This window comes from Vombatus ursinus, unplaced genomic scaffold (genome assembly GCF_900497805.2).
Source record: "Vombatus ursinus unplaced genomic scaffold, bare-nosed wombat genome assembly UNPS02014779.1, whole genome shotgun sequence".
In the NCBI taxonomy this organism is placed as follows: domain Eukaryota; kingdom Metazoa; phylum Chordata; class Mammalia; order Diprotodontia; family Vombatidae; genus Vombatus; species Vombatus ursinus.
Window position 1 is genome coordinate 13,433,214 of NW_020954557.1, and position 16,227 is coordinate 13,449,440.

Here is a 16,227-nt window from a genome sequence, read left to right on the forward strand (position 1 = left end):
CTTCTGGGTTAATGCATTCTTCTCCTTGGCAGAGTCTCAGAACAAAAACGTATATATGGATCCATTTGAAATGAAACTGTGGCAATAGCTAAGTGTATTCAAATTTTAATTTCTTTTGGACTAGTCTAGTAGACCTGAAATGGATGAATTATTCAGCTCATAGACATTTTACCTGAATAGATACTGCATTGTTCAGGACTGTGCTAATGGGCAGGTACCATTTTATTCCTTAGTCTTACCTCCAAGATTAGGTTGCATCCCAAGTTACTATGTGAAGTAGGAGAGTTACCAGTTTTTCTTTTGAATCACCTGAAAGTTTGAGATTTCCTTCAATGGATGAAATCAGCCAGCAGCATTTTTTCATATGACTGGCTCAGAAAAATAGCCCAATTAAACCCCCGTTTACCCCTAAAAGGAACCAGAAGGGCAGTGTTCTGAGCTTCCTAATGACCAAAGAAGCAAGGAGATTGTGCGTATGTATTTGCATTTAGGTATGTATGTGTATAATATGATGGAAGGAGGTATACTGATGATGGTAAGAGATAAACTTGCAGCTGTAAAAGGAGATGAAAAGAGGACATGGAAATCTTAGTCACATGACTAAGAGATGTAGAGACAAAGTAGTAACCAGAGGTAACTAGAATGGGATATAGCTGGGGCTTTTCCCCAGGTACTGAATTTAGAGGATACTGGCAGTATTTATAATCATAGGGTTATAGAGTTAGAACAGAAAGGGACCTTCGGGACATATAGTCCAATCTAGTCCTTCAGCAACATAGAAAGAGTAAAGTTTATCATATTCTCAGACAGAATAATTAGTTAAAATAGAAAGTTAAGAAATTCTTTAGCTGGGATGAATTTTTTCTTACTCTTCCTACCTCCACCCTCCCCCAATGGGGAGCCCTTCTTAGGCGTAGTCCTGTGCTAGTGTCTGGTTTTTTCTATCTTTTACCACAGGACATTGTTGCTGCCCAAAGGAGGATACATTTCATACTGATCTGCCTGAGCAAGTGCAGTTTTGTGGTATTTGTACTAGTCATAGAAATTCCTGCTAAGGCTTTGAGCTGATTTTTACCCTTTTAGGTAGTTCTGCTTTTGCTAGTGAAGGAGCTTCTGGGGCTGAAATAGAGTTCCAAGATACGATATTCTTGAAATTATATTTGGAGAAACCCAATGATATGTGGCTTCTTTCCAGTCCTCTTTACCCTGTGGCAAGACAAGAGGTTTTGGAAACATTCATTAGCCTGCCTCAGTCTTTTCCAGGTGTGTTTCCCCTGTCCAACTTTGGGGAAAGAACTTTGGAAAAGATGTCTATGAGAATACAATAAAGTTTTAACTTGAAAACTGACCAACATAGAACCCAAATGAGTAAGTGTACATAAGTGCAGTTAGGCAGCATTTGTACTGGAAAGATCATTGAATTTAAAATCAAAAGACTTGGGTCTGAGTCTTAGCTGTTCCACTTAGATTATTAGCTATGTGACCTCAGGCAAGTCACTTAACACCTCTTAGCCTCAGTTTCTCCATCTGTAAAATGAGGTTAATATTCATACTATGCTCTTCACGGAATTGTTGTGAGACTCAAACAAGATAAGCTATGCAAATGAAGTACTTTGGGAATCTTATAGCTCCATGTGTAAATAGAGCCAAGAATTTTTAGATATATTTTAATGACCAGGAAATTTGGAAATATCTAGGTTAAGAGCTCTGAATTAGTTCATGTTATTTTATGGTAGGACGAGTAGTATGTGTGTGAGTGATTGATGTGGTTGTCAAAAGAAATTTTCTTCCTAAGAGATGTTTAACAGTAGGCTAGACCAGTGGGGTCAAACTCAAATGGAAAGGGGTCCACTCAACCATACATGAGGATCCCAGCAGGTGCTTATTGACTTAGAAAACTACGTATCAACATTGTCTATTGTATTTTTATTTATTTTATTAAATATTTCTTTCATTATAGTTCAAGCTCCTTCAGATCAAGAACTATCTCTTTCTACTTCCTTTCTAAGTCACAATCTAGAAAGGATAAGGTTATGTCTTAGCTGAATCCCAGAGACTACAACAAGATAAGGTCAGAGAGGCAGATGAACAGCAAAGAATGTTTAAGGGATCTAACTTTCTCTTCTCCCTTCAAACCTACCATATCACCATTCCCCCTCCCCTTTCATTTGAAGGTCTAATATTATACTTCAATGAAAAAATTAAGGTCATGGTCCCTCTTCTTGTCTGAACCTGATACCACCTTCATTATCTTCCTTTACTCTAGTCTCTGTTGAAGAGATGGTTCTTCTCCTTGCCACACCCCACCCCTCCCCATGTACCTTTGATCTCATCCCCTATTATCTTCTCCAACAGATTGCTTCCACTTTTATCCCCATTCTCTCTCTCTCTCTCTCTCTCTCTCTCTCTCTCTCTCTCTCTCTCTAATTTTCAATCTGCTGCCTCCAAATGCATCTAGGTCTTCCTTCATCCTACCAAAAACCCATCAATATATACTAATGTCCTTGCTAGTTATCATCCTATATCTTACCTCTTCTCCCTAAACTCCTTGAAAAATTTGTCTCTACTAGGCATGTCTAATTCCTCTCCTTTCACTGTCTTCTAAATCCTGTGCAGTCTGACTTGTGACCTTGTCATTCAACTGAGATGTTATCAGCATTACCAATAACATCTCTCAATTGCCAAATTTAATGCTCTTTCCTCAGTCCTCATCCAACATTTTTGTAGCATTTGACACTGTCGACCACTTCCTCCCAGAAGCTGTCTTCTCTCTGGTTTTCGGTAACACGTTCTCTCCTGGTTCTTCCCCTGCCTAACTCCTGTTCAATATCTTTTGGTGGATCTTCATCCATGTCATCCCCACTTACTGTAAGGCTCTCTTCTGAGTCCTCTTTTTTTTCTGTCTGTGCTTAATGATAGCTCGTCAACTTTCATGGATTCGATTATCTCTAAGTAGATAACTTTCAGATCAATATATCTAGCCTTAGTCTCTCTCCTGATCTCGGGTACTGAATAACCAACTGCCCACCTATTGGATACTTTAAACTGAATGTCCCATGGGCATCTCAAACTCAACATCTCCAAAATCAATCTCTTTTGTCCCCCCTCCTCCTCTTCCATCCACCCTCTTCTGAATTTCCCTATTTCTGCCAAGGGTACCAACATCTTTTTAGTTAACTAGGTTTGTAACCTTGGTGTCATTGTCAGCTCTTCATTGTCACTCCCCTTTCCCTTTACATCCAACCAGTTGCCAAATCTTCTATTTTCACAAAACCTCCCTCCCATTCCAGTCTCTACATTCACATAACCACCACCCTAGTTCAGGCCTCACTACCCCTTGCCTGGACTATTACAATAGCCTCCATATTGGTCTCCCTGCCTCAAATCTGTCTCCTTGATACACAATTGCCAAAAGTGATTTTCCTAAGCACAGGTATGATCATCTCACCCAAGTCTATTTGATAAACTTCAATGGCTCCCTCTTAGCTCTCAGATCAAATATAAATTCTTCTGTTTGGTGCTTAAAGCTTTTCACAACTTGGTACTTTATTATCCACTTTGCTTGGCCTAGTATGTATTTTTCAGACTGATGAACTGTAGTAAGGTGATGAACTCAGAGACCTAGTGATATCAATATTCAAACATAATATTGTCCTCATTTGCTTTAGGGCTCACCATATGTCTTCTTCATGCTTTGATAAAGAATTATGTTGAAGTTACAGTCAGTCCTCAATTTTCACGGAGGTAACATTCCTAGAAAACAGTGTGAAAGTCAAAAATACAAATGTCTATACATTGAACGTATGGAAAATAAGGGGTTCCCATGAACTCCAAAAACTGTAATCATTTGCTAGAGATTGCTGAAAATACACTTTTCTGCATATAATTCTTTATGATAAAACATTAATTCTGAAAATATGTACTTTTCCTAACCCACTACCCATGAAATAATCCACAAAATGCAAGAAAGAGTAGAGGCAGCTCAAGGGCAGTAATGTCAGAACAACCCTGAGGTAAAAAAGGGAAAGGGGCAACCTGCCACTCTAATCTCTCTTTTGGCTATGTGGTTGAACTGTTCCCAGATGAAAAGCTCGTGCCTTGGGGTGAGTCCCCAACCAGGTCAGAGCAGTACTTCCCCCTGGCAGCCGGGCAGGCCAGGCACCACTTCTTGCCAAGCCCTGCAGGGATGCTTGTGCTCCTTGTGGAAGAGACCACTATTTCATTAACCCACAAACTTAGCTGCTTTTCCATTTTTTCAATTCCTTCATCACTCTGCTTTTATGAGTCCTGTCCTCCTTTTTGCAGATATAACGAATAGTCTATCCATCAACACCAAACTTGGGCAGAGAGCAGCTGCAGACATTCTAGCCCAAAGTTTATCTAACACCTTTATTTTTTCACTAGGCCTCATCACTGACTTTGCACGCTTGGACTTAGAGCCCAAAAGACTTGCCCTATGCTTTGGGGGCATAATTGTAACACAGAACTTGAGTTTTGGAGGCAAACAATGAAAATATGCAATGAATGCAGGGAGCTCTTTGCAATGGTAGGGTGGAACAAGTCCAGTGAAGTCCCTACCAGCTGATGCACAAACTTGCATGCATTGGGCCTCTCATTTTTTCCTCTAGCTGGGAATGTGCACCAACCCAAGTCCTGAAAGCTAAAAGGGCGAAAGTTAAATGGGCAAATGTTGAGGATTGAATGTGTTTGTTTTTTCATTAGTTGGAAAAGGGAAAAAAATCTGTGGCAGTGAGGCAGTGTGGAATAGTAAAAAGAACAATGGAATGGGAATCAGGAGATTTGGGTTTCAGTCCTGGATCTGCCCTTACTTTTCTGTATGACATTGGGCAAATAGATTTCCCTCTCCAAATCATAGTGTCTGTAACTATCAATTGAAGGAATAACCTAGATCAACGGTGTCAGACTCAAATAGAAATTGGGGCCACCAAACCATACATAAAGACTTCTTTGAATAGCATAGTGTCTCAGAAAACCATGTATTAATATTATTTATGTTCTATTCTGTTTTAATTTATTTCGTTAAATATTTCCCAATTACATTTTAATCTGGTTCAGCAACATTCCCTAATGGGACACATCTGATCTAGATGGCCTCTGAAGTCTCTTTTAGTTCCTATATTCTATGATCCTATGCTTCTATTTCTTTCTTTCTTTTTTGGGGGAAGCAATCGGGGTTAAGGGTCACACAGCCAGTAAGTGTCTGAGGCCTAACTTGAACTCATGTCTTCCTAACTATAGGGCAGGTGCACTATCTACTGTGCCACCTAGCTGCTTCTTTCTGTTTCTTCTTTAATCAGTCTAAAAATGTTTCATGTTACCTTTCAACTACTATACTTTTAGACTTGCTTAAAATAGTAATAATGGCAGTAATTTAAAAAATGTGCCCAGATTGTTTTAGTCTCTTTCCATTTGCTTGACTTTGTTCATGCCTTCTCTATAATGCCACAACTTTCTTCTTTCCCCTCCTGAAGCCTCCCTCTCCTTCTCCACCATACTCAGCTTTCTGAGGCTTCACTACTTGCTTTGTTTCTGTCTTCCCACTCTTAGTTCTTGTTGTCCTTCCTTCCTCATTACCCTAAGGCCTAAAATAGCCTCCTCCCATCACGTCCACAGAGTGACCATGGATTGTTCTCCTCCTCCTTCCAAATCAAACTCCTTTATAAAACCTTTTCCAACTTACCAAAAGTGGAGACAGGAGCTCAAAACACTAAACCAAATTAAGGAAGCTCAGCAATTGTCTTATATGATCTTTTTTCAGTGATAAAATTATGTAGATGTATATATTGTTACCTCTTGTGAGGTAATATTTTCCCTATCCACCCTTTTATGTCAGTCAAGTAGAGAATAGAGTCTTAAGCCTATATACTGGTGGAATTAACTAAAATTCCTAGAAAAAATTTGGAACATATTATTAAAGAAATGCTTTATGTGCATTTATTTTTTGGGGGTAATTCAATCATTTTATTAATAATGCTAACATTTTATCTATAATCACATGAAAAAATGCTCTAAATCACTATTGATTATAGAAATGCAAATTAAAACAACTCTGAGGTACCATCTCATACTCTATCAGATTGGCTAATATGACAGAAAAGGAAAATGATAAATCTTGGAGAAGAGGTGAGAAAATGGGAACACTAATGCATTGTTGGTAGAGTTGTGAACTGATCCTACCATTCTAGACAGCAATTTGGAACTATGCCCAAAGGACTATAAAACTGTACATACCTTTGATACAGCAATACCACTGCTAGGTCTGTATCCTAAAGAGACCATAAAAAAAGGGGAAAGGACCAACATGTACAAAAATATTTATAGCAGCTTTTTTTGTGGTGGCAAAGAATTGGAAATTTAGAGAATGCCCATCAATTGGGAAATGGCTGAACAAGTTGTGGTATATGAGTGTAATGGAATACTATTGTGCTATAAGAAATGGTGAGCAGGATGATTTAAAAAAAACCTGGACTTATATGAACTGATGCTGAGTGAAGTGAGCAGAACCAGGAGAACATTGTACACAGCAACAGCAGTGTTGTACAATGATTAACTATGATAGACTTAGCTCTTCTCAGCATTACAATGATCCAAGACAACTCTAAAAGACTCATGTTGGAAAATGCTATCCACATGCAGAGAATGAACTATGGAGTCTGAATGCAGAAGATTTTGTGTTTGATCCTGTAGGTAATGGGGAGCCACTGGAGTTTTTTGGTGGGGGGGAGTGACATGGTCAGACCTGTGCTTTAGCATGATAGCTGAGTAGAAGGATGTATTGGAGTAAGGAGAGACTTGAAGCAAGGAGACAGAACAGCAAACTGTTACTGAGATGTTAAGAAAGTAAAAATGACAGGTCTTGGCAACAGATTGGATATTAATGAGGGAAGGGGAAAGAGAGTGAAGAGCTAAGGATGACAGCTAGGTTGGGAGCCTCAGTAACAAGGTGGTAATAAGGAATTTTGGAAGGGGAAGGGTTTGAGAGGAAAGATAATAAGTTCAGTTTGGCCATACTGAGTTTAAGATGTTTACAGGACATCCAGCATGAGATGTGCAATAGACAGCTGGAGATGTGAGCCTGGAGGACCCAGAGAGGTTAGGGCTGGATAAGGAAATATGAAAATCATTAGCATAGAGATGAAAACTAGATCCATGGGAGCGGATGACGTTGCCAGATGAAATAGCACAGGAGGAGAGAAAAGAGGGTCTATGACAGAGCCTATAGAATTTGCATAATATTTTATATACATTTTCTAATTGGAAATTTTTTAGTGAACCATAAACTCCAAATGAGACAACATGGCCAGCAAAGAAGCTGACCTGAACAAAGACATTGATACAGATATAATGCCCAGAACAAGGAAGGTGATAGTCCTATTGTATTCTGATCTAGTTAGATAATATCAGGAATATTGTGTTCATTTTGGGGTGCCACATTTTAGTAAGGACATTGACCAAGAGATGAAGTCACTTGAGCCCATAACATAGGAGGATCCCAGGAAGGAAATGAATATGGTTAGCCAGGAGAAGAGAAGACAAGGGAGGTTGGCTTTCCTTAAAGCATCTGAGAAGTTGTCATATGGGAGACGGATTAAACTTTGTTCTGCCTTGGAGGGCAAAACTTGGAGCAATGTATGTAAGCTACTGAGGGACAGCTTTAGGCTTGACTTCAGAAAAAAAATATCTTCCTAAAAATTAGAGATATCCCAAATTAGATGAGTTGCCTTAGAAGCCTTTAACTAGATGCCAGACAACTACTTGTCAAGAATATTGTAGTGAGAATTACTGTTAACTAGTGGGTCCCTAAGGCCCTCTCCAGCTCTGAGATTCTGAAATTCTGTTGCTTCTGAAATAATTGTCTTCATGGTTGTGCTGTACCTCACAGAGAATTGTTTCTGGGTTGATCTGGTCTGTTCCTGGAGTTTGAGCCTGTTTGGCTAAGTAGGGTTGGCAATAGCCATGAAAAATCTGGAATAGTTCAGGTTCTCCTAATACCAAGAAACTTGAAGAACTGGGTTTCTCCTGCAGTTTCTGTAAGTTACTTGAGTATTGTAGTAGATTTTTTTGGTTCTAGGCTTAACTACTTACCCTTTTCTCCCCTGATTCTTTCAAACGACCCCTAGTCTACCCCTTTAGATGAGAGTAGATAAGACTTCAATGTGACCCAGGTTTGATTGAAATTTAAATGTCTTAAACACATAATGAGTTGAAGGCTCTTTGAATTGGTATATTCAGCTCCAAGCATATTGTATACATTAATCAGTGCTGTACACGTGTTAAATAACCTAATTGTAATTTTCACTCTGATTTCTTTACTGCTAAGAATCTAATCTTCCAGGTAGTCCCAGAGCATCTCAACTTGATCCACCTTCTCTGAACTGCTCCTGCTAACTCCCACCACATCTTCCTTCTAACATTTGCCCACCCTTTTACTGAATACCATGAGGCCTGGTACACATCTAAACCAGTGGTATCAAGCTCAAATAGAAACGGTGGTCACTAATTCATATGTAAGGATCCCTGAAGGCTGCATATTGACTTAGTTTTAAAATGGAATGTTTGATTACATTTTCATATATTTTGTTAAATATTTTCCATTTACATTTTAATCTGGTTTGGCTGGCCTGGAGAGTGTTGCTGGTCACGTGTTTGACATCTCTGATATAAACTACTTAAAGACCCCTACTCTTAAATGCACAGAATTGACTCAAAGTAAAGCAGGTGAAGATAGTACCATCAAAATAAGAGCAAGATACTGTAGTAACTGAATTAAACAATGTTAGTAGATTACTCCATTGACAATATTTTATGTACTAACTTATGCCCTTCTGTTCCAGGGGCTCGTGTAAATGCCAAGGACAACATGTGGCTGACCCCACTCCACCGAGCTGTTGCCTCCAGGAGCGAAGTGAGTTTCACCCGATATATGTTAACACTTAATTCATTTCATCTCACAAACTTTTAGATGACTACTATTTATGAGACAGTGTGTTAAGGACACAAGGATATGATATGGTACTCTGTTGTTAAAATATACACTCTTAAGTGGGAAAACTATGTCACCAAGGGGAGTGAGATGAGTCCCTAGGAGTGGTCCAGCCAAACTGCTATGAGAATTTTGAATAGGGAAAGATTACTTTCACCTGGGGGAGGGAGTGAAAGAGTTGGTGGTCATGAAAGGCTTCATAGAGGAAGTAGTATTCAAGTTGGCCCTGAGGGATGTCAGGACAGACTTTGACAGATGATGTTGAATGGGGGATTCCATTCTAGGCATGGGAACCAGTGTGAGCAAAGACATAGACATGGGAGAGGGAAGAATGAATGAGGGTCATCCAGTTTGCCTGGAATGTAAGGACATGAAGACAAATGGTGATATAAGACTAACAAGGTGATTTGGAACCAAAGTGTGGACGACTGTGAATGCCAGGATCAGAGGTTTATTCTGTGAGTATCGGGAGTACTAAAGGTTTTTGAATAGAAGAGTAACATGGTCAGTGTTACATTATGATTATTTTCTCTGGCAGCAGCATGAAGAGTGGGTTCAATTCAATAAACATATATTAACAGCCTCTTATGCTCAAGGCACTCTGCTAGGCACAGGGGATATAGAGACAAAAATGAAATAGTCTCTGCCCTCAAGGAGCTTAAATTCTATTGAAGGGGCACAACTGGAATACAGATAAGTAAATACAAAGGATATATAAAATAATACAAAGTGATTTCAAGAGGGAGAGAACTTTACCAGTCAGTGGGTGAGGTGCTTACTCAGGAAAAGCCTCATGTGTATAGGAGGTGATATTGAGTTGTGTCCTAAAAGAAGCAAGGGATTCTGCCAGTGGAAGTGAGGAGGAAGTGCATTCCACAGGTGGGAGACCACTTGTACCAACATAAAGGTGGGGGATATACTTTCAGAATCACACTAAGATGTTATTTACCTATTAAAATCCTCTTCCGGAGGCAGCTAGGTGGCACAGTGGATAGAGCACCGGCCCTGAAGTCAGGGGAAGCTGAGTTCAAATCCAGCCTCAGACCAAACACTTCACACTTACTAGCTGTGTGACCCTGGGCAAGTTTGCCTAAAAAAAAAAAAGCTAAAAAAAAAGTGATGGATATGAAAGATGTTGTAGAGATAGATAGGGGCTTTGGAACTGCTTGGATATGGGGGATGAGGAGGAGGAAGATAAAGGATGAACCCAAGGTTGTAAATCTGGGTGACTCAAAAAATGATGGAGTCATCAATAGAAATGGGGAAATTTGTCAGAGGGATTGGTTTGGAGATAATGGAATGAGTCCTGTTTTGTACATGTTGAATGTGAAGTGCCTTGGGCTGACTAGTCAGTTACACATTTACTATCAGGTAATTCAGGACTGGAACTTTGAGGAATGAGTAGCTGTAGTCATTTTGATGATGAGATGAGCAAAGGAGAGAGTGCAGAGAGACAAAAAGAAAAGGGCTCTGAACAGAGCTTTGGGGGATATGCACACAGTGAGTAGGAATGGGAGGATGGTCAAGCAGAGGAAGCTAATGAGGAACAACAAAAACAGGTAGAAAGAGACCCAAGAGAGAAGTATCAGAGAAGCCAGAAAAAGAGACTCTGTAGGAGTGAGTGGTTGACAGTGTTAAAAGTTGCAGAGAGGTCGAGTAGAAGGAGGTCTGCAACAAGTTCATTGGATTTAGCAATTGAGATTATTTGTAACCTTGAAGACACCAGTTTCAATTGATTGCAAGAGCATGAGAAATATTGGGAGATGAGCAAATATAAGCAATGAATGTAAGTGGCTCCTTCTAGGAAAAGATAGGATAAAATGAAGATTTTTTCCATGATTAGGGAGGCCTGGATATGTTTGTAGGAGTCTGGTATGGAACTCATAGATAAGGAGAGTTTATAAGTGAGACAGAGGCAATGATAAAGGAGATAAATGCCTAGAAAAGACAGGTGTGGTTGGCCTTCATAAGAAGAGGCATGTAGTCGTCAGAGAATGGACTATAAGAAGGAGAACAGAATGGAGGGGGGTGAAGAGGATGTTTGAGGTATGGGATAATGGAAGTAAAGTTAGTTTGTGATAAATGGCTTCTATTTTCTCAGCAAAACAGGAGGTGAAATCTTGAATAAAGCATTTATTAAGTGCTTAGCAACTGGGAATACAGGTAAAAAAAAGGATACTCTCAAGAAGCTCACATTCTAATTAGGGAGACAACATCTACAGAAGGTTTCACTTGCAAGTTAGATGGAAAAGTCTCCTGGTCCTTAGGATGCAGGGACAAAACAGGTGGTAATGCTTCTTTAATGTCATTTCCACTAATAAAATCACATCAGTTTTTGATGTTGAACTGTTTGACAATGCCAAGGACATTGGTGGTAAGAACTTTCCTTTCTGGGTCCTCAGTTAGCTGTGGCTAAAGCACCACTAGGAGCATTTCCCAGGCTGCATCTTTTTGGGTGTTGCTTCCCAGGATTGTTGGTGGAGGTCACTGTCCTGGAACCAATGCTAATCCCAAGACTCCTGAATTTGGAATCCTGGGCTGCCCCCATCAGGGTCTGAGGGGAGATGGCATTCAAGATGGTGGTGGTGGTGGTGATTTGACTTGCCTGGCACATGTTGTCTTCTGTCTCTTTTTCAGGATGCCTTGCAATTCCAGCTAGGCTGGCTTGCCAGACCTTTTTATGGCAGATGGTTGACAGTGTGGGGGTGTCTGGGCCCCTTCTCCACAGGAGTTGCTTTCCTAGATAATGGCTGGGGGGAGGAGGCCTGGGCTGGAAGCAGGCCTGGTCATCTAGAGGGTCCTGCCTCTCTCAGAGGTCCTGTGCCTATCTACCTATTTCTGGTAGTTGGTCATCAGTTATTACTTGTGGTAATGAAAAAGGTGGGCCTCCTCTTCGCAATGATTTTTCCCCTAAAGCTATGGGGGTTAGTCTGGAAGCAGGTCTGCTATTATAGAACACTCCTATTCCTAAAAGTCTTAGGCTCAGGGTTCTTGGCTGTCTGCATCAGAGCTGAGGGGACATGGTGCTCAAAGTGATGATGTTGATTTGCCTGACACAAGCTGCTTCCTGTCTCTCCCTCAGGTTGCCCCACTGCTTCAGCTAGCATAAAGTGGTATAGAAGGTTTGAGGAGAGAGGAGAAAGTGTTGAAATAGTTATTGTGGAGAGAGTGATAGAGAATCAGTTAAGAAAGAATAAAAAAATATTGTGTAGCACTGAGGGCCCACAGAGATGAGATAACATGAATTGGTAGTGAACCCAGACAATTTAGATTAGATAAGAAAGACATTGGAGGCAAATAAACTATTAGGAGGTTATTAGACTAATCTAGGTGAAAAAAGATATGGCCCCAAATAAGGGTGGTTGCAGTGAGAAATGGGAAGAGGGGACAAATGCAAATGACAGAGCAGAGACAGAATCAGAAGGATCCTTAGAGCCTAGATTTAGGGCTGGAATGGACCTTCTACGAAATACACAAGGTCACACAGGTAGCAAGTGGCAGTTGATATTTGAACCTAAGTCCTTTGAGTCTAAATCCAGAACTCTTTCCACCATATTTGGCCACTCTTCATCTTTAGTAATGATTTATTGATCATTTCACAACCTTCCTGGTTAAGTTTTTAGAGATTCTAGAATTGTGCTTTTGACCTCTTTTGGTTAGTGTGATTTCTATAATACCAAGGGTTTTCTTTTTAAGGAAGATGAGAAATCCCTTGATTTTCTATGTTATCTAGAAAAGCAAATGTAATAGGCTATTTTCCCTTTTGAATATTCAACTTTGTGATGTGCAGAGGAAAATGTATTAGCTGCGTTTAGACAGGTCATACAACTGGCGGGAAGTGGGGGAGAAGGAGAGGTCTATGCCCAAATCTGGATTTTGTTCCTGACTTTTTAGCTAAGCAGTTTCACTAAGTTTTCAAAAAGCAGACTCTTACTTTTGGCTTTTCTTGTGTAGAAGTTGTTATGCTAATTGAGGATATTAGTCCAGGACTTTCTTCCAAAACTGACTTCTTTGTTGTTTTTACTAAACGCGGATAGACTAAAGATAACATAAGATTGGTTAACAACAGCGGCCCAACTCTGGAGGAGCCATGGCTTCTAAGGAAGGCATTTAAATGATATTCCATTGGCTATCTGACAGAAATGGAATCGTTCCTGTGACCTGGGCTGTGTTTGCCATTTCTGGAGGCAGCTTGTAAATACTTAGCTCTTATCCGTTCACACACTGGAAGGTCCTAGAGGAGCGTCCTGACTGCCAGCAGCGCCCTCTACAGGTCCGCAGAAGGAACTCCCTGCCTCAGGAGTAAATTTAGAAAGTAATTAAATGCAAACCAAATCTACAAAAATTTACAAATAATCACAGTCAAATGTAAGTCATCCAAAAATCACGTCTTTTTACTAAAGGCTGCCGTGGCAAGTTGGCACCTTCCTTCTGGGAGTTTTTATCAGATTTGTCTCTGTAGCTGACTTGAAATCAGAAAGACTAGGGCTCATATCCCACTTCTGATTCTTATTAGTTGTGTGACCATGGGCAAGTCATTTAATTGCTCTAAGTTTTCCCACTTGAAAACTGGGAATCATATTACTGTAGTACTTACCTCAGAGTTTTTGTGTGGTCTAAATGAGCTAATGTATGGAAAGTGTTTAGCAAATGCTTATTATATTATTTATAATACAATATTTTATTTCATTATTTATTGCTATTATTCATAATAGTATTAATATTATATTATTGTAATATGTTAGATTTAATTATATAAAATTATATATAATGTGCATATATACACATATGTAATATTCACACATATATACAGACACATATGTGTGTGTATAGATGCATGTATGAGAGTTATTCTTTCCCATGCATTTTATTCACTATGATATTCCTAAAGCACAAGTCTGACCATATTGATCTCATTCTCCAAAAGCTTTAGGGGGACCCTATTTCTTCCAGAATAAAAAACTAGATCTCCTGTTTGACAGGTGTCTCATATGAATGGATGAGGAAATTGTAGAAGTACATAGGAAATGTACCATTTAATGATTCTCTTGACAGATCTACATTAAGTGTTCACCTGAGCCATCAGGTAGCTAAGGCAGCTGGGCAGCTAGTTGGTGCAGTGGATAGTGTGCCAGCCTGGAGTCAAGAAGACCTAAGTTCAAATCTGGCCTCAGACACTTACTAGCTGTGTGACCCTAGTGAAGTCACTTAAGCCTATTTGCTTCAGTTTCTTCATCCATAAAATGAGCTGGAGAAGGAAATGGCAAACCACTTTAGTATCTTTGCCAAGAAAATCCCAAATTGAGTTACGAAGTGTCAGACATGACTGAAAAACGACTGGAAAGGAAACAAGTCATCATAACAAGTACTTACAAACAACAACAAAAAAAACCTTTGAAGTTTAACAGATGGAGATACATGTCTATAGCATGTAAAACTAAGATTCAACAAACCTTTGGAATTATCGGCTTTGCTTTTTCAAGCCCTGGCCTCTTGAATGTTTCCATTAGAATTCTGGACATGTTCCAAAGTCCTCAGCAAGCCCCTTTGGTGCTCACAGCTCTTACCGTAATTGGCCTATGTAAAGAAAAATGCCGAGGCTAAATATGATGATGGGTGATTTTAAAGGAACAATCTTGTTAATTGGACAAATAAGATGGGCACCAATTTACATAATTCCAGTAGAATGTAGGATAAAAGAATTAATAATTAGAGCAATAGAATAAATGCCCATGGGGATTTGGGTGCTGCCGCAGGCTTTGTCAGCTTTAAAACTTCTCTTAATAGGCATAGTTTGTGATATATGGGGTTTACAGTTGGATTATAGCATAACATTAATTCCATAAATTTAGCTTGAATACTGACTTTGTATAAAGCCCTAGTAGGGAGGGGCAGGGTGCAAGATGCTTTAATGAACAAAACAGGCACTCTGCCCCTAAGGAGTTCCCAATTTGTAAAATATGCCACTATTTATGCCTGTGGGTGACATGTATACTTACAAACAACAATTATTTTTCAGTAATTTTTGAACACTGAAGTGGCACCGTGGATAGAGCACTGGCCCTAGAATCAAGAAGACTCAAATTCTTTAGTTCAAATCCAGCCTCAGACACTTACTAGCTGTGTGACCCTAGGCAAGTCTCTTAACTCTGTCTGCCTCAATTTCCTCATCTGAAAATCAGCTGGAGAAGGAAATGGCAAACCACTCCAGCATCTCTGCCAAGAAAACCCCAAATGGTGTCACGAAGAGTCAGACACGACTGAACAACAACAAAACCTTTTTAGAGCACTTGGAGGATTTTCAAAGCCCATTCCTTATATACTTCATTTTATTTAATTCCTCTAAAACTACAGTCTATGAATACGGAGTAATTTGGCAGGGTGGAGAAAAAGGACACGCTCTAATAAGGGGGGAATCGGACCTTTACATCTAAGAAATTTAGTTCTCCTTATTTGTATTTGCTTATTCAAGAAGAAAAAACAATTGATTTTTATAGTTAAACCACCTACTTTAGTAGTAACAAATAGTTTCTATGTATTTACTGCTCATGTTCCCTGGTGAGAGCCTCTACTTTTGTGAATGAACTCGGTGCTTTTTATTGCCTCTTCTACAAAATAACGTGGAATGGGAATGGAAGAGATTTTTTGTATTTGGGAATTCATAGAACAGCTATAGCATCTTTTTCTGTCTGAAAAACCAAGGTAGAAGGAAGGATTCAAGAATTTTTAAATGATTGTAAAGAAAGTTTCCTTCACAAGCTTAGTTTTTGCTCGGTTGTATAAAGCTTCTTCATTGTGGTTCAGAAATTGTTATTAGGCAAATGTGGGTAGTTCACACTTCAAATTTTTTATTATTTTAAATGCCTAAAGAGATTTAAAGTTTTAAAGTATTTATTTCAAGAAACTTTGCTACTGCTTCTAATCTCACGATCATTTTAGCCCATTTAAGTTAGACAAAATATATTAAACTATGCATGAACTTCTTCACATGGGAAGAATTTCCCGACAGATTCCTTTCTAGTTAGTAAAGTAAAAACTATGCTACTCATTACATAATCCAAAGGTTGGGGGGAAGAGGGGGAGATGATGGAAAGAACATGAAAAAATGACCAGGCCCGGGGCACCCTGATAAAAACAGAGAAATGCTTGTTACTGTTTCCTCCTTCTTAACTCTTCCCCACCCCCATCTCTCCTTCTGTTTCTCCATCATTCTACTCCGAACT

General features: G+C 39.4%; 1 protein-coding gene across 4 annotated transcripts in view; it reads left to right on the forward strand.

The window, feature by feature from the left end:
- The window catches only part of ANKRD44 (ankyrin repeat domain 44), a 373,934-nt gene that overhangs the window by 207,257 nt on the left and 150,450 nt on the right, over positions 1-16,227 (forward strand). For all 4 annotated transcript variants that reach the window (XM_027865874.1, XM_027865875.1, XM_027865872.1 and 1 more), the window contains exon 4: positions 8,856-8,926. In XM_027865874.1, coding sequence (XP_027721675.1) covers positions 8,856-8,926 — 71 coding nt within the window. The remainder of the gene's footprint in view (positions 1-8,855; positions 8,927-16,227) is intronic.